A 25,714-nucleotide genomic window follows, 5' to 3' on the forward strand; every position below is an offset into this window, starting at 1 on the left:
GTTAACAGTGGAATAAAAATTAAGGAGAACATGATGGAAGAGGAGATTTCTGGTTCTGTTTTTTTTAATCCCCCCCCCCACAAAACATTGCAAAAGTGAAAAAAGAAATTTAAAAAAGAAAAAGAAGGAAGTGTTACATCAATCTGCAATAGCACTGATCAAGATATTGAAGGAAAACTTAGCCACTTAAATAATTTTAGTCTTCTCTAAAAAAAAGTTGTTATCCTTCACTTAAAAACCATGGCCCCTTCCGCACACGCAAAATAATGCGTTTTCAAACCACTTTCACAACTGTTCGCAAGTGGATTTTGCTATTCCGCACAGCTTCAAAGAGCACTGAAAGCAGTTTGAAAGTGCATTATTCTGCGTGTGCGGAATGAGCCCATGTTTCAGATCCAGTCTTACAACTAGAAAATCAAGATTCCGTTAACGCCTTCCTGAGATCCGAACCGTCATCCGGCAAGTTTTCAGGGTATGTGAGGATTCGAACCCGAGTCTCCCATTTCTAGGTCAACATTCTTAACCTCCACACCACACACTGACTCTCTGTTGCCGGCCTTATGAGTGGAAAGTCAGGGGCAGGTGGAGAGCTCTTTGCAGGCTCCCAATGTTTCCAGCATTGTATTCCAAGGATAATGCTTATGTAAAGTAATACCTAACAAGAGGCAGCCAATGTAAGCGTGGGCAGGCCTGTGGGTTTTATAACACCATGCTTCTCTTTATTTGAAAAGTGGATTTTCTCCAGGTCAAAGCTTGTATTTTCGTTTGTCAGCCCAATAGAAAGTCATGCGCCACCCGACTGGTTTCTTTGATTCTCCCTAGCACCGATTGAGGAAGAAGGTGTCGGCTTGCTTTGCTAACTCTATTATTTTAAAATATTTAAACGATGAAAGATTCATGACTCTCTAAATGAAAGGGGCTCAGGTTGCATGCATGTGCCTTAGACAGAGCCAGATCAAGATCAGCATGATCTATTCAGGCAGAATAATAGGCTAGTATTTGGATAGACGCCCACCAAGAAGAAGAAGAGTTTGGATATGCCCCCCCCCCTTTCTCTCCTGTACAGAGACTGAAGGTAGCTTACAAACTCCTTTCCCTTCCTCTCCCCACAACAGACACCTTGTGAGGCAGGTGGGGCTGAGAGAGTTCAGAGAGAACTGGGACTAGCCCAAGGTCACCCAGCAGGAATGTAGGAGTGCGGAAACACACCTGGTTCACCAGATAAGCCTCCGTCACTCAGGTGGAGGAGTGGGGAATCAAACCCAGATTAGAATTCACCTGCTCTTAACCTCTACACCATGCTGGCTGTCAGGCAGAATAATAGGCTAGTATTTGGATAGAAGTCCACCAAGGAAGCTCAGAGTCACTACACAGAGGCAGGCAAAGACGACAAACCCTCTGTGTCACTGTAGATATTTGAAAACGTCGAGGTCTGGCATCACCTAAAAGCTGACTAGCTTGATATTATTCATTTCAAATCTAAGAATCTGCAGCACACCGTAGGTTTGTGTGTTAGGCGTATGCTGCTGTAAACATTACTGGTATGATAAAATGACACCATGGAGACTGAGAGGCAAATCCCACACATTTTAATATTGTATTTGAACTGGTTCTGGTGGGTTTTCCGGGCTGTGTGGCCGTGGTCTGGTGGATCTTGTTCCTAACGATTTGCCTGCATCTGTGGCTGGCATCTTCGGAGGTGTGTCACAAAGGGAAGTCTGTTACTGGACACAGTGTATTACAGACTTCCCTCTGGGATACACCTCTGAAGATGCCAGCCGCAGAGGCAGGCAAAACGTTAGGAACAAGATCCACCAGACCACGGCCACACAGCCCGGAAAACCCACCAGAACCAGTTGAATCCGGCCGTGAAAGCCTGCGACAATACACTGTATTTGAACTGTTCCAAGTACTGTAGTGGAAACTGAGGAAAAGGTCCCACATAACTGCATATTGTGCTAAAACCTCAAAAGGTCTATCTTGTGTATATAATAATAAAGTATTTCTGCCAGTCTTTATTGGTGCAAATTGCTCTAGCTCGACTAGCTGTACGTTGGCTGGGGAGTCAAGCAAAGTCAGTCCTGTTTAGACCTTAAAACAGGGTAAGATTAAACCAATTTATTGCACTGAGGCGCAAGAGGAAAACGAAAAAGGACTGCATTTGGAAAAGGTTTGCCTTGCGGGATTGGCGTTTGGAATAAAGGAACCCACGGCCGTTTAAAATGAAGAGCACCCAGCAATGAGACAACATCACAGGCAAACATGAGGTCATGTCTCAGCAATGCACAGCGCCTTTCCACATCAAATCACATATCCGAGGAAATATCCGTCAAGGGTAGACCCAGACAATAGCGGCCGGGCTGGCACTTAAGAAAGCACATAAGAAATACTCTGGGGAAGACAGGGGCAGAGTAGTGCCTACAAATGGGAGCCAGGAATTTCAAATAATCTCCGGGGGGGGGGGGGGGCAATAGTGCAGAGGAAGATCATTTGCTTCATGCACAGAGAGTCTCTGGTTCAGTCCGTGGAATAACCGCAAATGTGGGAATTCTTTTGCCAAAAACCTGGAGGGTTGCTAGCAGTCAGAGTACACAGTTCTGGCTTAGATGGTCTTACTTTCTGCCTGGGCATAAGTAGCTTCATAGTCATACATTTAATTAATTCAATAACTAGTCTTAAGCAAGCCAGGGCTCTCTCTTGTCCCAGCTCAGCCTAAGGCCCCGTTCCGCACATGCAGAATAATGCATGTTCAATCCACTTTCAACGCACTTTGCAGCTGGATTTTACTGTGCGGAAGAGCAAAATCCACTTGCAAATAATTGTGAAAAGTGGATTGAATGTGCATTATTCTGCATGTGCGGAAGGGGCCCTAGGCAGAGTTGCTAATTCCAGATTGGCGTATTCTTGGAGATTTTGGGAATAGAGATTGGAGAAGACAGGTTTTTTTTGGGGGGGGATGGGGGGTGGTGGAAGCTCAGCAGGATATAACACCATACAGTCCACCTTCCAAAACAGCTATTTTCTACAAGGAAATTTATCTCTGTAGTTTGAAGATCAGCTATAATTCCAAGTGATCTCCGGACCCCATTGGGGGTTATCAAATCTTGGTGGGGAGATAATGCAGCAAACCTGTTTAAAGTATTTTTATTCATGCCTAGTAGCACAGTAAAGACCAGCAACATTTCTGCGGTCTGAGAACTTTGGTTCTCAAAGGCTTATTTCCCAGAAATCTAGTTAAGGATGCTGCTGGATTTGAATCTTGTTATTCTATTGCAGACCAACACAACTACCCACCTGACAGTATTTTTAGATATCAGATCTCAAATGCAGGGTGTCAGCAGTGCAGATACCAGATACATGGGCTGTACTTAGTTCAGATAAGTGAATTTCGATGTAAAAAAATTATCCAACGTAGGGACTTCTCAAATGAGAGTTTGCACAGTTTTAGGATGAAATAGGTTATAACTATTCTGATCGTATAGGAAAAAGAGAAGAGGAGTTTGGATTTATACACCACCATTCTCTCCTGTAAGGTGGCTTACAAGCTCCTTTCCCTTCACAACAGACACCTTGTGAGGTAGGTGGGGCTGAGAGAGTCCTGAGAAAACTGTGACTAGCCCAAGGTCACCCAGCAAGAATGTAGGAGTGTGGAATCACATCTGGTTCATCAGATAAGCCTCCGCCACTCTGGTGGAGGAGTGGGGAATCAAACCCGGTTCTCTAGATTAGAATCCACCTGCTCTAAACTGCTACACCACACTGGCTTCTTTTGAAACACACCTAAACTCTCAGGGCATGGCTCTTTCTGACGTGTCCAGGGTAATGCCAATCACCACTTTGGGGGCAGAACCAATTTCCCTCCAGGTCAGATTGGCCAGGGACCCTGGAGACTTTCCCCATCTTCTTGGGATAAAGCAGGGTCACAAGGGGCAGGAGGGCAGAGGTAGCTCCTGCATTGGGTTAGACTAGATGACCACGCAGGTCCCTTCCCACTCTCTGACTCCATGCCATTGTTCCATATTTTGAAGATAAATTAGCATTTGTTGACAGATTTAATTGAAAGCTGCCTCCAAAACAATGTATGGAGAAGCAGCCAGCTGCGTCAAGTTGCCCACCGAACGGGTCCCCCTCAGGGAAAGAAACGCGATACTTACTCATCCAGTTCTCCCATTGGCTCATAGATGTACCAGTTGTCATAGGAAAAGTTGCTGATGAGGTCCTGGTTATGGTTATCCGCCAGGTCTTCCGAAGACATCTCTTTTTCTTCTTTCCAGGAGGCAAAACAGAGAGAACTTTGTTTTTCTTTAACGTGTGCTATTCTTTCGATTTAACCACAGAGAATCTTAGAGGCGCCTGTCCCGTTGTCCATTCATTTAAACGGCAGAGTTTTTTTTAAAAGGAAAAAGAAACCTGTTAGACTTTGCTGCAGGAGTCGGATGGCGGTGTATACACCTCCTGTCTCATTCAATGGACTCTCTCCCTCCCTTTGCCCCTGAGAACTCTACTCAAAGTGACTTTGCACCGATTCAACAGCTGATGAGAACAAAGGAGAAAGGGGGAGCCGAGACTGGTGGTGGAAATCTTGCCTGTGAATGAAGAGGGCAATGCTGGAGCAAAGAGATTAAAAGAAAGTAACCCCCCCCCCCTTTCCTTCCCTCACCCACTCTCTGTTTGCACAACACTTGAGAGACGGGTAGAATCAAAGTTCCTGTTTGGGCTTCTTAAATGGATGGAACCGGACCTTTTCGTTTGTCTGGGCTTTTCGTGTGCGATCCAGCAGCCGGGTGGGATTTTTTTTTGCAATAAGATGCACATCAAAGAATACTCTTTTAAAGTTAGATTGAACAGGGAAGCAACTTTGCTGGCGACGGGCCCTGCTCCCATCTGTGTGCACCTCCTTAAACGCACAAAACATAGTTAACTGGATACAAGCACATATATAGGAGGCCCCCTTCCGCACTTGCAGAATAATGCACTTTCAATCCACTTCCACAATAGTTTGCAAGTGAATCGGGCTATTCCGCACAGTAAAATCCAGCTGCACAGTGCATTGAAAGTGGACTGAAAGTGCATTATTCCGCATGTGCGGAAGGGGCCATATAGAGTTGGAAGGGGCCAGACAGGCCCTCTAGTCCAGCCCCCTACTCAATGCAGAATCAGCCTAGAACAGTGGTGGCAAACTTTTTAGAGATCACGTGCCAGGGGCAGAGCGAGGGGAAACTGCGCCCAGGGGCCATGTACACCCTGTGCTCCTGCCACACCTCCATCCACCCCCGCTCTGCCCTGGAATGCCCCGAAACACCCTGCCATGCCCCCGGAATGTCCTTGTCATGCCCCCGCAGGGGCACGCGCCCAGTGCATCACCCACCCCTCGCCCCCTTGGCGCTATGCCACTGCTGAGTGCCCAAACTGGGGTGACGGCATGCGTGCCCACAAAGAGGGCTCTGAGTGCCTCCTCTGGCACGCGTGCCACAGGTTCGCCACCACTGGCCTAGAGCACCCCTGACTGCTCATCTGGCTGCTTGAAAACTGCCAATGAGGGGGAGCTTCCCGCTTCCCTCGGCGGCCTATAACTAAACCCTTGGGATGCCAGGATTCTTGTGCCGTCCTGCCCACAGGGATGTGATACAACCCCCTCGATCTCCGTTCTACAACTCGATGGAAAAGTCAGTGGAGCAAAGCAAATCAATCCCTTTTCTCAAAAAGAATGCGGGAGCAAAGGGAAATTTAAACCTCAAGCCTCCATTACAGAACACCAAAGCTGCCTCAGAAATGTTTTAAACGGGAGCTGCATGGGATCAAACCGGAGACATTCTGTATACAAAGCAGATATTCTGCCACTGAGCTATGGCCTCACCTTGTCATGGAGGACTCTCGGGTCTACATGTAGTCCTGAATCCCAAGGATAATGCTGCTGAGGGAGCATTCAGCCTCATTTATAGGTAGGGATCTAGGGCCCCGTTAAACAACTCGCTCAAGGTCGCATACCAAAGATCCCTTAATAGAGCTGAGATATATACCAAATATTAAGCAAGAGCCTTCCCTCCAAGCCAGGTCCAAATGCTGACTTTAGTGATTCAGCATGAGTAATCCAGTTCCAAGTATCCCTTCGCAAAACTTCCCTGGACTGATTCATTGTGTACAAGAAACCCTTTATGGCAAAGGGAATTACACACAAAGAACATCGTGGAAGAAGAAGAAGAAGAAGAAGAAGAAGAAGAAGAAGAAGAAGAAGAAGAAGAAGAAGAAGAAGAAGAAGAAGAAGAAGAAGAAGAAGAAGAAGAAGAAGAAGAAGAAGAAGAAGAAGAAGAAAAAGAAGAAGAGGAGGAGGAGGAGGAGGAGGAGGAGGAGGAGGAGTTTGGATTTATATCCCCCCTGTCTCTCCTGCAGGAGACTCAAAGGGGCTCACAATCTCCTTGCCCTTCCCCACTCTCAACAAACACCCTGTGAGGTGGGTGGGGCTGAGAGAGCTCCCAGAAGCTGTGACTAGCCCAAGGTCACCCAGCTGGCATGTGTGGGAGTGCACAGGCTAATCTGAATTCCCCAGATAAGCCTCCACAGCTCAGGTGGCAGAGCTGGGAATCAAACCCGGTTCCTCCAGATTAGATACATGAGCTCTTAACCTCCTACGCCACTGCTAGGAAGATTTGCCTAGCCCAGGGGTCTGCAACCCGTGGCTCCCCAGATGTTCATGGACTACAATTCCCATCAGCCCCTGCCAGCACGGCCAATTGGCCATGCTGACGGGCTGATGGGAATTGTAGTCCATGAACATCTGGGGAGCCACGGGTTGCAGACCCCTGACCTAGCCCTATACACTAGACTTGTCGATCTCCAGGTGGAATCTGGAGTTCTCCCAGAATTACAAAGGATCTCTAGATGGCAAGGATCAGTTATCCTGGAGGAAATGGATGCTTTCCGACAGGTGTCAAACTCGTGGCCCTCCAGATGTTATGGACTACAGTTCCCATCACCCCCTGCCAGCATGAGCAATTAGCCATGCTGGCAGGGCATGATGGGAAATGTAGTCCATAACATCTGGAGGGCCGCGAGTTTGACCCTGCTGTGGCCTCTCCTCTATCTATACCAGTTGTGGCGAACCTTTGGCACTCCAGATGTTATGGACTACAATTCCCATCAGCCAATTGGCCACGGTGGCAGGGGCTGATGGGAATTGTAGTCCATAACATCTGGAGTGCCAAAGGTTCACCACCACGGATCTATACCCCAACCTCCCTGGACCCCACCCCCAAACCTGTAGGAATTTCCCAACCCAAAGTTGGCAACTCTAATCGCTCAGAGCAAAATATGTACATTTGACAGGGAGAAAATTTGCAGTCATGGGACTGGGCGGCAAAATGGCTCAAACGGCACCAAAAAAAGGGGGTACGGGTGCTTGTAAGTTGAAATGGCAAGTTTGGGAGGTCCGAAGTCAGCTGTAGGAGAGACAAATTGTGCAGATGGCTCAGATCCCTGTCTACAAAATCACAACAGTCACCCCGTTTTGCGATTGATGGGTCAGGGATGAAAGGAAAAGGCAGACATTGAGCACTTTGTGAGATCCAAATTCCTGGGCTCTCTCCCTGCATGGGATCCCTGCTCCACCCGGCAGTCACCCGAAACCTGATCCCTTTGCTCCTCTAGCTAACCTCTATCTGGGAAAGCAAAAAAAGAAAAAGAGAGAAAAGGCTTTGATCAAGACAGCCCGGGCAGAGATGGATGGCAGCTATAAAAGCCCTGCATATTATTCATTTCCTACTATCTATCACTCCCCAGAGAGCTGTTTGCCTCTCTCCAAAATGAATAGAGCAACAGGGAATTGGGGAGGGGACGGAGATATGAAGGAGCAGCCCCTCCCCCCCATGTGTAAAGGACAACATATTGCACCCGACTTTTAATAAATATGATAAGAGATCTGGCTCCCGAATGGCTTTTGATTTCTCGTAGAGGGAGTTCATTTAATTCAATTGGACCGGGGTGTGGAATTGAGCGCAGCTGAGTCCTCCACGCTCCACCCTGGGCTTGAGAGAGGCCCAGGTTCCACAAGGTGCCCTCTGGGCTAGAAGGTGGTCGTTTGGAGGGTTTGGTCAGCTGAACAGGAGATAATTGATAAGGATGGGAGGGCAGGAGCAGATGAAACAGGGGAGATCTGAAGATGGAGCGTGATCATTTCAACATTCCTTAAACATTCAATGGGGCAGTTTCTCCTCTGCAGGGTTTTTTAAATCAAGAAAATGGCATGGGGCAAAAGGTTAGCCAGAACTTTAAAAGAAAAAACAGAATGAGTTATGTTGATCAGTTGGCCTTGATATTTACCTTAATTACAACAGTCAAGTTAGTTGGTTGTGAAATAATAGTAAGTGTCAGTGGTTGTGGAAAGTGCCTTCAAATTGTGACAGACATGGCGACTCCCATAGGGTTTTCAAGGGAAGAACGGGTGGTCTTGCCATTCCCTGCCTCTGCATAATAACCCTAGAATTCCTTGGTGGTCTCCTATCCAAGTATTAACCAAGTTAGACCCTGCTTAGCTTCTGAGGTGTAACAAGTTCAGGCTGGCCTGGGCCATTTAGATCTGGACGCCCTGGCCGACGACAAGTAGAAATGACTTGGGTGAAATTTCGTTCCGGTTAATGTAACCTCAGAAGAACAGGCCCCCAGGGATCAAATGGTAGGTATTAAGCAAGAAAATGCTAGTAATAAAAATGAATCTTTGAGCCTGGTATAGCCCTAACTCAACATGTTAAAGCCCGATCTCATCAGACCTCAGTCGCTAAACATGGTCGGTACTTGGATGGGAGATCACTTGGGAAGACTCTGCAGAGGAATGCAATGGCAAACCACCTCTGCTCTTCATTTGCCTTGAAAGCCCCTTGCTGGGGTCACCATAAACCTTTGAAGGGAGACCACCAAGGAAGGCTCTGCAGAGGAAGGCCATGGCAAACCACCTCACTTGCCTTGAAAGCCCCTTGCTGGGGTCACCATAAACCTTTGAAGAGAGACCACCAAGGAAGGCTCTGCAGAGGAAGGCCATGGCAAACCACCTCACTTGCCTTGAAAGCCCCTTGCTGGGGTCACCATAAACCTTTGAAGGGAGACCACCAAGGAAGGCTCTGCAGAGGAAGGCAATGGCAAACCACCTCACTTGCATTGAAAGCCCCTTGCTGGGGTCACCATAAACTTTTGAAGGGAGACCACCAAGGAAGGCTCTGCAGAGGAAGGCAATGGCAAACCACCTCACTTGCCTTGAAAGCCCCTTGCTGGGGTCACCATAAACCTTTGAAGAGAGACCACCAAGGAAGGCTCTGCAGAGGAAAGCAATGGCAAACCACCTCTGCTTCTCACCTCCCTTGACAGCTCCTCCCTGGGGCCACCATAAGTCTGTTATGACTTGAAAGCATTTAGGTACACATCAGCTTTACAAGGCAAGATTCAATGCTTTACATTGCTCTTCTCAGAGCTCCCCAAGGTCCTCCGAGCCAGGATGGCTCCTTAGACAGCCCAGTTTGGCCGCCTTACCCGACTGCTCCTCCCCAGCTTTGATTTTATTTTTGTCCCACCCACCATGGCCAATCTGTTCCCATTTCTGCTGTTTGTTCAGGTGCCGATTAAAACACGGCAGCTGCAAAGGTGCAGGGGATTATTTAGTCAAGCTGTTGAGATTCTTCCAACACCTGTTGCTGGAGAGACAGCCGGAGACTCTGCTGGCCCCAATCGTGATCAGGCTGCCAGCTTTCATCATGGCTATCAGTCTCCCCTTCATCAGCTTCTTCTAACCTTGCCTCCACTACTGAAAAATGCACACACACACACCCCAGGCAAATCAGAGCAGAGGATATCGAAGGGGAAAGCAAGCTATCAAATTGCAAGTGACTTATGGCGACTCCATCCTGGGATTTTCAAGGCAAGAGAGAAGCAAAAATGGTTTGTCTGTGGTTCAATCTCTCCCTGTCCCCTAGATGTTGAAACCTAGGCCCCTTCTGCACATGCAGAATAATGCATTTTCGATCCACTTTCACCATTGTTTGTAAGGTAGGCTGACCAGACGTCCCGCTTTTGGCGGGACAGTCCCGCCTTCAAACAATTTGTCCCGCGTCCCGCAGGTTATTTCAATTGTCCTGATTTTTGGAAGGCTGCCGCACTGCCTTCTGGGGCACAAGGCAGTGCAGCAAGCCTTCTGCATGCAGGCGTCAGCAGTGATCATAGCCTCTGGGCGGCCGCTTTCCCTCGCCTGCAGAAAGGGCGGGAACGGGCAGCCCTCCAGAAGAGGCGCAGTAGCATCTCCCAAGCAAATGCTGGCGCACTTCTACCCGCACTAAGTCCTTGGCCACAAAGGTGACCATGTGGTCACCTTATTGTAAGTGGATGTTGCTATTCCACACAGTAAAATCCAGCTGCAAAGTGCATTGAAAAGTGCATTGTCCAGTCTTCTAATGTAGGTAGATGCACAACCAAGTGCATATGTGATTTCAATGTTTCATCCTTATAAAAAGTAGGGCCCGTTGGTTTTCTCTTCTTCTTTTTATTTGTTTTGTTTATTGTGTAACTTCAAATAAAGGTTTAAACTTTTTTTAAAAGCGGATTGAAAGTGCATTATTCTGCATGTGCGGAAGGGGCCCTACAGAAACCTCACCCGAGAAAATGCTCCTGGCAAATGTTCCCACCCTTTCTGCATATCTTATCACAATCAAATGAGACAACACCTGTTCTAAAGAAACATTCCTGAATGCTTTATCTAATCATCAAGGCTATGAAGCAGGCTTTTAGCGTCTGGGTGGAGGAGGATGACTGGTGGATGTTTAGGGTATATCAAAAGAAGGGATGGTGTAAGAAGCCAGGGCTAAATAACCTCTCCCCCAAAAAAGGTTAAAGAAACAAAAACTGCAGTCTTCCCACATTGACTAAGATGTAATCGCTGCTGGGAAGAAGAAGAAGAAGAAGAAGAAGAAGAAGAAGAAGAAGAAGAAGAAGAAGAAGAAGAAGAAGAAGAAGAAGGAGGAGGAGGAGGAGGAGGAGGAGGAGGAGGAGGAGGAGGAGGAGGAGGAGGTTTGGATTTATATCCCCCCTTTCTCTCCTGCAGGAGACTCAAAGGGGCTTACAATCTCCTTGCCCTTCCCCCCTCACAACAAACACCCTGTGAGGTAGGTGGGGCTAAGAGAGCTCAGAAGACCTGTGACTAGCCCAAGGTCACCCAGCTGACGTGTGCGGGAGTGCACAGGCTAATCTGAATTCCCCAGATAAGCCTCCACAGCTCAGGCGGCAAAGCGGGGAATCAAACCTGGTTCCTCCAGATTAGAATGCACCTGCTCTTAACCACTATGCCACTCCTGCTCCCTGGTCAAGAAGGGATCTTCGGGATTTCTGAAGAGATGTATTTTGGAGGAGGCTGAAAACTAGCCATTCCCAAAATCTAAGTTGTTTAATAAAACAAAATCCACTAGGGTGGGTCTGCCAGAGCCTCGCTGATCCTGAGGGTTAGTTTCTTCTAGAAGAAGCATAAAAGGAGTCTTCTGGGATTATAAAATTGAAACATAAAATTTCATGAGTTACATCCCCCTTCCATCGAAGCCTCCTAGTGCATTTTTATCACCTAAACCTTGGTAAAGGTAGTCCCCTGTGAAAGCATTACTGACCCATGGGGTGACGCTGCGTCCTGGCATTTACTAGGCAGTCTAAGTTTATGGGATGGTTTGCAATCGCCTTCCCCAGCCATCCATACAAACTGGGCTCTCTAAATCCTGAAATCTCACCACAGCAGAGATTCCAGTCCAAAGCACCCTCTGGCAATTATAAAGTAATTTGACCGTTCTAAGTTTAGATTTAATTTTAAAAGTTATTTACGATGGGAGAGAGAACCAAGGGGGGTAGGGGGGAAAGATGCGTCTCCAGACTTCGTGAGCACTTTATGGATTAGCAAACCTGAAGCCCAGATGTCGTAAAAACATCACTCCCATTTTACCATCGGATGCATCATTTACTCTGAAATCACGGCAATTAAATGTTTGTTTGGGCCAAGTATGTTTTCCACAAAGGCTGCCCCTTCATCATTCCCAGAAATATTGTTACACATGCTTGGAAGTTTACCCAGGCAAATAAACACTTCTGATCACAGTTGTGAGGCCAAACAAAACACACGAGATTTTGCTCAGTTTGATAATGCAGCCCTAAACAGAGTTGCAGGCTTCTACATCCACCAAAAATTGGCTTGGATGGGGGTGTAACTTTGTGGCAGGTGTTTAAAAACGAAACAAGCAGCTAGTTTTGAACGGGCTTGTGGATTTAACTCCAGCTTTTCCCTTTCAAATAAAGGGCCGACAACGGACAAGGATGTTCACACGTGCCATTAAAAAATAAGACAGCGTTACGCCTATTTGTTTCTAATTAATCATTTCTAATTTAGTTTGGGGGACAGAGAGATCATTCACCATTTCGTTTATTTCCCTGCCACAGAAAGAGTGGGTTTCTTAGAAGAACGGATTCTTTTAATACTGCCTGCTGCTAATTAGCTAAAGCAAACTCTCAAGCTGGGAGGGATTTCTAAACCCCTTTTGTCTTATACTTGGGGTCACCAGGAATGCAGCCTGTTCAAAACAAAAAAACGAGCGAGCGAGCAAGAACTTTATACAATCATGTCGGGCCAGAAGAACCACTGTAGATTTGAAAAGTTATTGTTTAGAAGCAGTGAAGAGCGGTCAGATGGAGCTTTAAAAATAAAATAAGGCCGACCTGAAGTTCAATAAACAGCATAGTAGCAGTGGAAACAACAGTTGAACATAAAACAAATAAATTACCTTTTCAGCTCTCAAGGTGTCCCAGTAGTAGAGTTGGCTAAGCGACGTGAACTTGTTTCACTGCAGGTGGACAGAAGTCTCAGTGGGTTCTCTATTGTTCAAAGACCAGCATAGATCTGCCGATTTACTTCTTTCTGGGTGTGATCCACACACTTGGTAACAGGAATCCCTTTCCCCATGAGCAACCTGTTCAGGGTTTTGAGAGGTACACGGACCCTGAGCTCAACAGCTGCCGTTCCAGAGACTCTCTTAATCTGATCAGAGGATCCCGGTAGAGATACGGTGCAGCCATGCAAACTTAAGAGGCAAAGTTCAGTTCTGGAAGATCTCTGCGGCAGGGGAACTTTATCCCCACCACTTCTAAAAGGGCCTGGCGTGAGGCCCGTCTGGGGCTCAGAAAATTAAAAACAACCAGCCTATCCCCGTCCCCTTTGCTTTGATTATCAACCACAGTTCTGGAGGAACGAGCAAACGGCTCACGCCCCGCCGCCCAAGCCTCAAGCATTTTGTCCATTCTTCTATTCTCTTACTAATTTCCTCCTGCATAGAAGCATTGTAAAATCGGGCCAGTAGCTACATTTAGCAGCCTTCTCAACATTTAAACTAGTTTTTTGCTTTAGTGGCATAAATACGGTGAATCAAAGCATCCACAGAACAGGTGTAGTTTGTACACTGTAGGACCATATTATTCCTCAAGTTTGCCAACTGACCAGGAAAGGGCAGGTCTGATCCAGCCTTCTGTCTTTAACAGATTAGATTTGCAATCACTGCAGAGCGTTGTTTGCAGTTTTTATAGGGTTGCCAACTGAGGTTCACCCACAATTATAACTCTGGACTACAGGGGTCAGTTCGCCTTGAAAAAAAAAGGCTGCTTCAGAGAGCACGTTGATTTATAGCCTGATTTTCTCCCCATAGTTGGGACTCAAAGAGGCTTTAGAACATCATCCTCCCCATCCTCCATTTTCTCACACCAACCCTGTGATGCAGGCCAGGCCAAGTGTTTGACAGGCCCAAGGTCACCCAGAGGAAGAGGAGGAGGGGTTTGGATTTATATCCCCCCTTTCTCTCCTGTAAGGAGACTCAAAGGGGCTTACAAGCTCCTTTCCCTTCCCCCAGCCACAACAAACACCCTGTGAGGTGGGTGGGGCTGAGAGAGCTCCGAAGAACAGTGACTAGTCCAAGGTTACCCAGCTGGCCTGTGTTGGAGTGCACAAGCTAATCTGGTTCCCCAGATAAGCCTCCACAGCTCAAGTGGCAGAGTGGGGAATCAAACCCGGTTCTCCAGATTAGAGCGCACCTGCTCTTAACCACTACGCTACTGCTGCTCCCAGTGAACTTCCATGGCAGAAGTGGAAATTTGAACCCAGGTTGCCCAGAGTTCTAATCCTCCACCCTACTTACTACACTACACTATATTGTCTCTGCGGAGTTCCCTCTGCCCCATCAAAAAAAAAATCTCCAGGAATTTCCTAACCTGGAGTTGGCAACGGTACTTGCAAATCAAGTAGCTGTTAGGCACAGGAGCAGAGGTTGTTTTCCCAGTTGGCGACCTTGGCTATCAATTGCGTGGAAAGTTTAGAGTCCTACACTACATGCCTGATCCAATCTAAAACGTTTCATTATTGCCGAAATAGACCGAACGTAAGCCTTCCTGCACCTCAGATAAATGAGAGGTGAAGCTTTTCTCATCTTAATAGATGACAGGGAAATATGCACGCCCACATGCCCTCTTCTTTGTATGTAGCTGTTTTGAAGACTATGAGTGGCCCTTTCTGCCCTCCAATTAGGATTTCCAGCTTAACCAGTTTCCAGAGCTGCCCCTTTAAGGGCAGATTGGTCCATAGCACAGCTGTTGGTTTCTGCGTTCCCCCAAACTGTCTTAAAGCAACAGGCACAAAAGATCAAGTTACGTTTTGTCCTAGCCAATTGGCAGTCTCCACTATGCTTCATGTAGTCTATTATCACTGAAACTCATCCACCTTTTGTGGCTTCAAAATACTATTTTGGGGCAATACTTCACCTGGTCATTTCTGGCTGGCTGTGTAAAGTACCGTCATGTCACAGCTCACTTACAGCAACTCCGTAGGGCTTTCAAGGCAAAAGACATTCAGAGGTGGTTTGCCATTGCCTGCCTCTACATGGGCTGAGAGAGTTCTGAGAGGACTGTGACTGGCCCAAGTTCATCCAGCAGGCTTCATGTGGAGGAGCGGGGAAACAAATCCACTTGACCAGATACCAGTAAGAACCTGCCACTCTTAACCACTACACTGTACTGGGGTTCATTTCTGACTACCAGTAGTTACAGATGTTGAACATCTTGGCATTAAAAAGCTCACTGCTAGAAGAACTGGAGTTTGCCAACAGCTTATCCGCCACTTTTCATAGACTCACAGTAGATGCCTACAGTGGTGGGATCCAAAATTTTTAGTAACAGGTTCCCATGGTGGTGGGATTCAAACTGTGGCGTAGCGCCAATGGGGCTGGGAGGGGCACGACAGGGGTGTGGCCAGGCATTCCAGAGGCGGGGCATTCCTGGACCGGGTTGTGGCAAGGACTGCAGAAGCCGCAACTCTTGCGCCGTCCTGCTGAAACTAATACGCACGAGGGCTGCAGGCCGCCACGCTTACGCCGGTGCATCTCCTGCTAGACTGCTTCAAGTTCTGTGCGCTACTGCCAAGAGGAGGGTCGTAACTAAGGCAAAAATCACGTGGCAAAATCACCCATTAGTAACCCCCTCTTGGCACACACAAATAGTTAGTAACCTATTCTCGGGAACCTGTGAGAACCTGCTGGATCCCACCTCTGGCTGACTACAGGCTGCTGCAAATTGCTGCATTTTTCAGCAGCATACTTTAATCACGCTTTTCTGTCTAAAGGATTGGAATGAGGTTAGTCTTAAATACACACTAGGAATAAATCCAAATGTTTTGCTGTTGGTGACAATAGTTTACATGTTCACACTGGATCTTCCAGGTTGCTGTTGTAAGCAACTATACATTGGACCCATTTTTAGACTGCCTTTCTGTTCCTCCCTGGATTCAAGGCAGTATACAATTTAAAAGAACTTCCTACCATATGACATGTCCAATACAAAAGGGAAATTGGATGGGAAGGGAAGAAGAAAACCAGTCCGTTAAAGAACTAAATATTAAATAACTGTTCTGTAAGGACCAGATGGTGTCATTCCAACGGGAGACAAATGGATACTCATTACACACAGAGATTCTTTGGTTGTATCTGCTGTCTACACAATAGGTTAGCAGTTATATTTTCAAAGGTTATCTAACAAATGCCCTTCGCACATGCAGAATAATACACTTTCAATCCACTTCCAATGCACTTTGCAGCTGGATTTTACTGTGCAGAATAGCAAAATCCACTTGCAAACAATGGTGAAAGTGAGGTGTGGTTTCTGGGCTGTATGGCCATGTTCCAGTAGCATTTTCTCCTGACGTTTTGCCTGCAGCGGTGGCTGGCATCTTCAGAGGATCCTCTGAAGATGCCAGCCATAGATGCAGGCGAAACGTCAGGAGAAAATGCCACTGGAACTACAGCCATACAGCTTGGAAACCCCACAACACCTCAGTGATTCCAGCCGTGAAAGCCTGCGACAATAAATTGTGAAAGTGGATTGAAAGTGCATTATTCTGCCCGTGTGGAAGGGGGCAAGATTGGGGAGGGGGGGAGGTAGTGGAGTGAACTTGCAGCAGTCAAAGCATTTCAAAACTAAATACTCAAATGAAGAGCAGATGAACAAATGGGTAGTGGTAGAGTTTTTGCAAACCTTTGGGTTCATTGCCACCTGGAAGAGATCCAGAAAATGAAGTACCCAGATCCTGCAAAAAAACAAAGAAAGAAAACTTGAAATCAGTGGGATATCTGTTTAGGTAAACACGTTTCAGACTAAGTGTTGCCCCCCCAAAACTTCCATTCAATGTGTTCCACAGAAACAAGAAAAAGCACATGAAACTGTTAAAAAGGTTAAGGAGAACACCTTACAATGCTTATGGAATGTGCATAGACAATTTTGAGGAGGAGGTAGCCAATCACACACAAAAAATGTCATGTCTGGTTCCCTTTATTCAATACTGGAATCAAAACTGACCGCAGGAATTAGTAAAAATGAAAACACCAAACTTGGTCTGAACTTGGTTTTGAATAAATAGAACATATGGTTCTCTGCGGATAGTTTATAGACTGCTTATCCCCCTGAACCTAGAAAAGTTATGATACATATTTATATATAATCTGCCAGGCTCACTAAAATTTGAGTGGTTGCCATATGTGTTTGTCAGGTTTTTTTTGTACTATTGTGTACACAAACAAACTAATAAAAAGACATCCTGGTTTTTTTTAGAAATACAAAATGGTGAGGGATAACGATCTTTTGTGTTCTTAGTTTCTGTTTAAATTTTCTCTCTCTCTGCCTTTTTTTTTATAATGTTGGGCTTTATTACTCGGTATTGATAGTTATAGTTGAGCTGACTTGCTAAAAATGACTTGAACAGTTGTTTTGATACCTGTTTTTGTCTGAGGGGTGTTTTTGCCTTTCTGCCTATTTTATTTATTTGGTTGGTTATTCATCCTATGTAAAAGTATTTTAACGCATTTGTCATTATGGGCCAAAAGAAAATGTATTTGGGCTAATGTAAAAGCAGGTTAATCTGAGAGAGAACAAACGGTGCAAGGCGACCCCGCGGCCCTCATGGTGAGTTGAGGATTTGAGGAGCGTTTGAGGAGCGAAACTAATCCCAGTAAATAAAATATGCCAAAGCAAAAACAACCAGATAGTCTGAAAAACTAAATACAAACCTAAACTGGAGCAGCAGTGGCGTAGGAGGTTAAGAGCTCGTGTATCTAATCTGGAGGAACCGGGTTTGATTCCCTGCTCTGCCGCCTGAGCTGTGGAGGCTTATCTGGGGAATTCAGATTAGCCTGTGCACTCCAACACATGCTAGCTGGGTGACCTTGGGCTAGTCACAGCTTCTCGGAGCTCTCTCAGCTCCACCTACCTCACAGGGTGTTTGTTGTGAGGGGGGAAGGGAGATTGTAAGCCCCCTTGAGTCTCCTGCAGGAGAGAAAGGGGGGATATAAATCCAAAATCTTCTAAACAATATGAACAGTACAAAAACACAACTAAATATATGATAGCAGTCATAACTACCTTAAATTTGATGAGGGTGGCAAGCACTGCTAATAACTAAACTCATGCTACCACATTTTGACCCCTTTACTTATTTGGCTTTTACAGATTTTTGTTTGTTAGTGTTCTTTAAGAATGTTTCCCCCTCAGACGCTTTGTTCTCTTGCTGTTTGGGTTGTGCCAAAAAATATAAAAATATTATTCATATGTTCCCTCATGAACGTGATTAGCCATTAAATCTCTTGCCTGGTCTTAGGACTTGAGGCAGGTGGCTACCCAGGGCTGGATTTATAAATAAAAGATAAAGTTGTGGCAAAAACGGACGACAGCCACTAATAGATTCCAGCGTTTCAAGTTTCTTCACATTAAAAACTCCATGCTGACGGAAAGTGTTGCAGGGAGAAAGATTTGACGCTCTCTGTTCCTGAGGAACTGGTTTTCTATTGCAGGGATTATTACCAAATGGAAGAAAATAGCACTATCTCACAAGGAGGCCTAATTCCCCTCAAGAAATATCCTGGGTGGAAATTTTCTACCTCACAAAAAGGGACTTTAAAAAAAATCTACCTTCTGGTGCTTACAAATCGTTCCAAAATGGAAGAAAAGAGCACCGCCTGACAGAGAGACCTAATTTCCCTCAAAGAGCACAGGTGTCAAACTCGCGGCCCTCCAGATGTTATGGACTACAGTTCCCATCATCTCCTGCCAGCATCATGCTCACAGGGAGACCTCACAGGGAGACCTAATTTCCCTCAAGAGCACAGGTGTCAACCCCGCATGGCCCACTCCAGATGCCATGGACTACAGTTCCCATCATCCCTCTGCCGCCATCATGCTCACAGGAGACCTCACAGGGAGACTCCCACTTCCCTCAAGAGCACAGGTGTCAAACTCGCGGCCCTCCAGATGTTATGGACTACAGTTCCCATCATCCCCTGCCAGCATCATGCTCACAGGGAGACCTCACAGGGAGACCTAATTTCCCTCAAGAGCACAGGTGTCAAACTCGCGGCCCTCCAGAAGTTATGGACTACAGTTCCCATCATCCCCTGCCAGCATCATGCTCACAGGGAGACCTCACAGGGAGACCTAATTTCCCTCAAGAGCACAGGTGTCAAACTCGCTGACCCTCCAGATGTTATGGACTACAGTTCTATCATCCCCTTGCCAGCATCATGCTCACAGGAGGGCTCCCTCACAGGAGAACCTAATTTCCCTCAAGAGCACAGGTGTCAAACTTCAAGGCCCTCCAGATGTTACAGTGGACTACAGTTCTATCATCCTCTGCCAGCATCATGTGCTCACAGGGAGACCTCACAGGGAGACCTAATTTCCCTCAAGAGCACAGGTGTCAAACTTCAAGAAGCCCTCCAGATGTTATGGACTACAGTTCCCATCATCCCCTGCCAGCATCATGCTCACAGGGAGACCTCACAGGGAGACCTAATTTCCCTCAAGAGCACAGGTGTCAAACTCGCAGCCCTCCAGATGTTATGGACTACAGTTCCCATCATCCCCTGCCAGCATCATGCTCACAGGGAGACCTCACAGGGAGACCTAATTTCCCTCAAGAGCACAGGTGTCAAACTTGCGGCCCTCCAGATGTTATGGACTACAGTTCCCATCATCCCCTGCCAGCATCCATGCCTCACAGGGGGGGGAGACCTCACAGAGGAGACCCACTTTCCCTCAAGAGCACAGGTGTCAAACCCCGACCCTCCAGATACATGGACTACAGTTCCCATCATCCCCTGCCAGCATCATGCTCACAGGGAGACCTCCTCACAGGAGACTCCATTTCCCTCAAAGAGCACAGGAGTGTCAAACTGCTTGGCACCTCCAGATGTTATGGACTACAGTTCCCATCATCCCCTGCCAGCATCATGCTAGTTTGCTGCTAGTTTGACACCTGTGCTCAAGAGGTATCCTGGATGGAAATTTTTTGGAAATTTTTAACTTCACAAAAAGTGGAAATTTTTTACCTCACAAAAAGTGACTTTAAAAAAAACACTACCTCACAAAAAGTGACTTAAAAAAAAACACTACCATTGTTCCCAAATGGAAAAAAATAGCACCACCTCACAGGGAGACCTAATTTCTCTCAAGAGGTATCCTGAGTGGAAATTTTTTACCTCACAGAAAATGACTTCTTAAAAAATTAAGGTGTTTCACAGAGACCTTTTCCACACTAATGCTTTTGAGGCGGGAAATAATATGCTTCCTTCATGGAATTCCGTATGGGGTTCCCCCCCCCCCCCCTTTGGCCCTTCAAAACGTTTTATTTCCAACTCGGAAACATTTCAAAGGAACCCTCTTTTAAAACGATTCCCCAGTCTGAAACGCTTCAAAACGTTTCTCCTCCGTGCCATTTGCTGAGCTCGCCCTCCCATTCCCCCTCGCCTGTTTCGGGAGCATTTTTGTGAGGCGGGGGGGTTGGGGGGGGGGCTTAATCTCCACAGCATCAACTGCAGAAGACTCAGGCAATTGCAGCACCAGGCTGCAAAACCTAGTGGCAACAATTTGTCAACGTACTGGGGAAAAAGCAAGGGAAAACAGGTCGACCTGGCCACAGTGATCCCAGGTCGACCTGGCCACAGTGATCCCAGGTCGACCTGGCCACAGTGATCCATGCCACGGTCACCTCCAGGCTGGACTACTGCAACTCGCTTTACGTGGGCCTTCCCTTGGAACTGATTCGGAAGTTAAAGCTGGTCCAGAATGCAGCGGCCCAGCTTTTGACAGGTGGTTCTTTTAGAGATCATATTACCCCTGTGCTGTACCGTCTGCACTGGCTCCCAGTGGAATTCCGGATCGTCTTCAAGGTGTTGGTGTTAACCTTCATACCTGCCAGACCTGCCAGACCTGCCAGAACCTGTTTCATCCAGGGTGGGGAACTCGTGGTTTTCCAGATACCAGGAACTTCTGAATTCACTCATCAGTTTCACCAGCATGGCCAATTGGCCATGCTGACAGAGGCTGATGGGAATTGTAGTTCCTGAACATCTGGAGAGCCGCAGGTTCCCTACCCCTGGTCTAACCCCATAGGTCCCAAATAGGCCTCTGCAATCTGCAGAGGCCAATTTGCTGGTAGTCCCCGGCCCCTCGTCGATACGGCTGGCCTCTACTCAGAGCTAAGGAGCCTTTACGCTCCTGGCCCCGGCCCTGGTGGAATGCTTACCATTCCAGCAGTCCGTCACCCTGCAGGACCTTGGTGAGTTCCGCCAGGGCCTGTAAGACCGAAAGTTATTCCACCGGGCCTTTGGGGATGCTACCAGCAGGACTGCCTGCCCCCCCCTCTGTATTCCCACGGCAGTTTTGCCATCTTCAGCATTGCCTGATCACTGATACTATCCATTTTAAGCAGTAATGCTGGCCCCTGGCACTTTTGCCACGCCATCTGTGCATGCATTTGGGCATGTATTTTTATTTGTACTCTCTGGAATTGCTGCTATAATGGATTTTAATGGATTTTAATGTTTTACCGTTATATTGTGTTTTATGAGACCTTATATTGTATTTGTTTTATGTCTCATTGTACACCGTCCAGAGCCCTTCGGTCTATTAAGCCGAATAAAATAAAGAAATAAATAAATAAAAATGGCAACCAGCAATCATTTCAAGGAGGGGCAGTGCGAACACAAATCATGTTATTTTTTAAAATGTTGTAGGCAGTGGTGGGATCCAAAAATTTTAGTAACAGGTTCCCATGGTGGTGGGATTCAAACTGTGGCGTAGCGCCAATGGGGCTGGGCGGGGCACAACGGGGGCGTGGCCGGGCATTCTGGGACGAGGTATTGCTGGGCGGGTTGTGTTGACGAGTCACAGCAGCTCGCGCCGGTCCTTGCTGGAAACTTGAATGCACGCAGGCTTAGGCTGTCATGCACGCCATGCACCTCCTGCTAGACTGCTTCAAGTTCTGCGCGCTACTGCTGAGAGGAGGGGCGTAACTAAGGCAAAAATCACGTGGCAAAATCACCAATTAGTCACCCCCTCTCGGCACACACAAATAATTAGTAACCTACTCTCGGGAACCTGTGAGAACCTGCTGGATCCCACCTCTGGTTGTATGTGATTTGTGCAGAAACAGCCAGATTTAAACCCTTCCACTTCTACCGAAGTCAATGGTCACTGAATGATGTTGCTCTGAAACAGCCTGAAATGTGTAGGCCAGTGGTGGCGAACCTTTGGCACTCCAGATGTTATGGACTACAATTCCCATCAGCCCCTGCCAGCATGGCCAATTGGCCGTGCTGGCAGGGACTGATGGGAATTGTAGTCCATAACATCTGGAGTGCCAAAGGTTTGCCACCACTGGTGTAGGCAGTTGTGATCACTTTCTTGCAGGTGGCAATGATGCTTTGAGTTGCAATCTTCTTTGGAGCATTGCCCACTGTGTGCAATTCCCTCCCCAAGCATATATATCTCCTCCATCTTTTTTTAAGATACTGCCTAAAACCTCTTTTCTGGTTGCTTGTTTGTTTATTCCATCTTTTGGTGACGCTTAATTTTATTTAGACGTTCATAACTGTCTGCTCTTTTTTTTTTTTAAGTAGCTGTTTGGTTTGAAATTCGACAGAGGTGGAAAATGAACAGTTAAGTCATAGAAGCAGAGGTAATTTTTTTTCTGAGGTAATTTTTTCTCTCCACAGGATACTTTCTGAGGCCAATTGGCCGTGCTGGCAGGGACTGATGGGAATTGTAGTCCTTAGCATCTGGAGTGCCAAAGGTTTGCCACCACTGGTGTAGGCAGTTGTGATCACTTTCTTGCAGGTGGCAATGATGCTTTGAGTTGCAATCTTCTTTGGAGCATTGCCCACTGTGTGCAATTCCCTCCCCAAGCATATATATCTCCTCCATCTTTTTTTAAGATACTGCCTAAAAACTCTTTTCTGGTTGCTTGTTTGTTTATTCCATCTTTTGGTGACGCTTAATTTTATTTAGACGTTCATAACTGTCTGCTCTTTTTTTTTTTTAAGTAGCTGTTTGGTTTGAAATTCGACAGAGGTGGAAAATGATCAGTTAAGTCATAGAAGCAGAGGTATTTTTTTTTCTGAGGTAATTTTTTCTCTCCACAGGATACTTTCTGAGGAAAATGAAGGCTCCTGTTAGGTGGTCTAGCAGGGCCTGCAAGTCTGAGTTGTCCTGCCAGGTCTGTGATTGAGGACAGTGACAATTTCCAACTACACTCTGTCTCAGAAAAAGATGTTACTGCGGCCAGTTGAGGTGCAGCTGTGGAGAATATCATATGCTTCCACATTAGAATATAGTCCTGAACAAATATGAGAATTATAATTCAGTTTTAGGTGCTGCCTTTGTCAAAAATCATTATTTTGTGCATTACTGAACATGGCACTTTGATACAAGAGCATTTATAGTTCTACCATCAGACTTTTCTTGGTCGAATCCCCACTACTGTCTTAGCCAGGTTTCAGAACACAAACTAACCAGGTTTGAGGGACGACCTCCCCGGTCGAATCCCCACTAGCGGTCCTGTGCTTAGAAACAGGTCAGCATCGACTGGAAACTCTGGCCTGGTGTCGAACATTCAAGTTTTGGGCCAGGATCTGTTTCAATCGAGATGAACGGGACTACACATCCCAGGGACGTACCTTCCTCCACACAACCCAATGGTGGGCTAAAATCGAAGCCAAACTCAATGAGCTGGGTATTTCCTTAGAGGACCTGCTGATGCTAACAGAGCAGGAGGTCTATGGGGCTATCAAGAAGAGACTTTTTGATAGAGAGTTCCAACAGATGCTAGAGGAAGCCAATAAAACCTGTTCCCCGATCTCTCTGGGAATACCGGTGGATAGGTTAATTGCAGCCCGGTACCTCTACCTCCTGGTTGAGGCCCGGTGAAGCATAGAGCAATCACCTTAGCTAGGTGTAATGCTTTGCCCTCTTCCTTTAGCCAGGGACGTCATCTTGGTATTCCACACAAAGAAAGGAAATGCCCCTGTGGCATGGGTTCTGTGGAAACAGTATCTCATATGCTGTTGAATTGTTCCCTTTATGAGAAAGATAGGAAGAAGCATATAATCCCCTCCCTGTACGGAAGTGAAGGCATAACAGATGATCAGAAGGTTATATATCTTTTAAATAGCCACAACCTTGATCTGTTGGAAGCGGTGGCTAAATTTTTTAAAAGCGGTAAGTTATTTCAATGCTTTGAAATTGTAAAACTTGTTTTAAATTTGTGATGTATATGCGGTTTATATGCCATTAAAGGTATTCGAAATTCGAATCCCCACTACTGTCTTAGCCAGGTTTCAGAACACAAACGACCTCAAACCTGGTTAGTTTGTGTTCTGAAACCTGGCTAAGACAGTAGTGGGGATTCGACTGGGGAGGTCGTCCCTCAAACCTGGTTAGTTTGTGTTCTGAAACCTGGCTAAGACAGTAGTGGGGATTCGACCTTTCAAATGGATGGGAGGGAACAGGGCTGGGCAGGCACTAGGAACCAGGTGGAGCATTCTACCACAAAGAAGGTCCAGCATGTTGAATTCTGTGGTGGAGGAATCTACTAACATCTTTTTGTGAGACAGAGTGTAATTATCCTTCCTTTCCCCTTTCCTTCCCCCCCCCTTTCCTTCTCCTATTTATTATTATTATGGTAGTGTCCGTATATTTATGATTTTCCCCTCTTACGATTGGACCTCCCCCCCTATTGCATTTTGGTGCCATTGTGTTTTACTAACCAGGGTTTAATGTATTTAGGTGTAAAAGCAGTCCGCTGTACAAGCACCAGGGTGTTACTGACCCATGGTGTGACATCACATCACAACATTCACTCGGCAGACTATGGCCTCTTTCACACACGCAGAATAATGCACTTTCAATCCACTTTCACAATTGTTTGCAAGTGGATTTTGCTATTCCGCACAGTAAAATCCAGCTGCAAAGTGCATTGAAAGTGTATTGAAACTACATTATTCTGCATGTGCAGAAGGTTTACAGGGTGGTTTGCCATTGCCTTCCCCAGTTGTCTACACTTTATGGCCAGCAAACAGGATACTCATTTTATCAATCTCAGAAGGACGAGTCAACTATGTGAAACCGACTTCTGTCAAGATGGGACTCTCGTCATAAGCAGAGTTTGGACTGTGGTTCTGCTCAGAGGTGGGATCCAACAGGTTCTCACCAGTTCCTGAGAGTGGGTTACTAATTATTTGTGTGTGCCGAGAGGGGGTTACTAATTGGGTCCGCTTTTCCATCTCCACACCCTCGCCTCCCCGAGAGGCACACTGCCTTTGAACCTGAAGGTTCCATATAGCAATTGAGACTAATAATGTAACTCCCTGAACTGGGTTAATCCCTTTCAGGTACTGCAATTCATTCATTCTCAGCCTTTCGTACCTTTTATCTCACCAGTCTCTATCAAAGAACCTGTGTGTTTCACCATTGCTGTGTTCAGATTTGTGAGTTGGGGCATTTTCTATAATGTGATGATGATTTAGAAGTGACCTGGTGCAAAAAAAATTTGGGGGGGTGGTGGGGTGGCTGCCCATGTGGGCGGGGGCATCCAACTCAGGTTTTGCCCAGGGCTCAGGTTTGCCTAGGTACGCCTCGGCCCCCTTTGCGGGGGGGGGGGGGGGGCTGGCGAGGGAACCTGTTACTAAAATTTTTGGATCTCACCACTGGTTCTGCTGCTTATCACTCTGGGTGTATTTATCTTTAATTCTTTACTGTTGCACTGCATTTTTTGGAAGCCACACGTTTGGAAAGGGCAGGGTAAAAATCAAATAAATAAATAAAAATGAAAAATCCATCCCACTTTAGTAAT

At 46.5% G+C, this 25,714-nt stretch overlaps 1 protein-coding gene and 1 long non-coding RNA gene across 6 annotated transcripts in view; both read right to left on the reverse strand.

The window, feature by feature from the left end:
- The window catches only part of STRA6 (signaling receptor and transporter of retinol STRA6), a 48,113-nt gene extending 34,889 nt beyond the window's left edge, over nt 1–13,224 (reverse strand). For 2 of the 5 annotated variants that reach the window (XR_007243257.1, XM_048481975.1), the window contains exons 1-2: nt 12,789–13,224; nt 4,155–4,353 (exon numbers count right to left, since the gene is read on the reverse strand). Coding sequence is in view for 4 of the 5 variants with exons in the window: in XM_048481975.1 (XP_048337932.1) it covers nt 4,155–4,255 (101 nt within the window). In the remaining variant the exon portion in view is untranslated. Of the gene's footprint in view, nt 1–4,154; nt 4,577–12,788 lie in introns of those variants that run through there. The other 3 variants (XM_048481980.1, XM_048481979.1, XM_048481976.1) reach the window with 3 other exon arrangements.
- A 1,996-nt stretch (nt 13,225–15,220) lies between these two features.
- On the reverse strand, nt 15,221–21,799 carry LOC125424445. Its single transcript, XR_007243238.1, has 3 exons — nt 21,755–21,799; nt 18,543–18,545; nt 15,221–15,342 (listed from the first exon to the last, which is right to left on the reverse strand). It is a non-coding gene; the product is annotated as an uncharacterized LOC125424445 (long non-coding RNA).
- Nucleotides 21,800–25,714: the final 3,915 nt, after the last annotated feature.

Source organism: Sphaerodactylus townsendi, linkage group LG17 (assembly GCF_021028975.2).
Source record: "Sphaerodactylus townsendi isolate TG3544 linkage group LG17, MPM_Stown_v2.3, whole genome shotgun sequence".
In the NCBI taxonomy this organism is placed as follows: domain Eukaryota; kingdom Metazoa; phylum Chordata; class Lepidosauria; order Squamata; family Sphaerodactylidae; genus Sphaerodactylus; species Sphaerodactylus townsendi.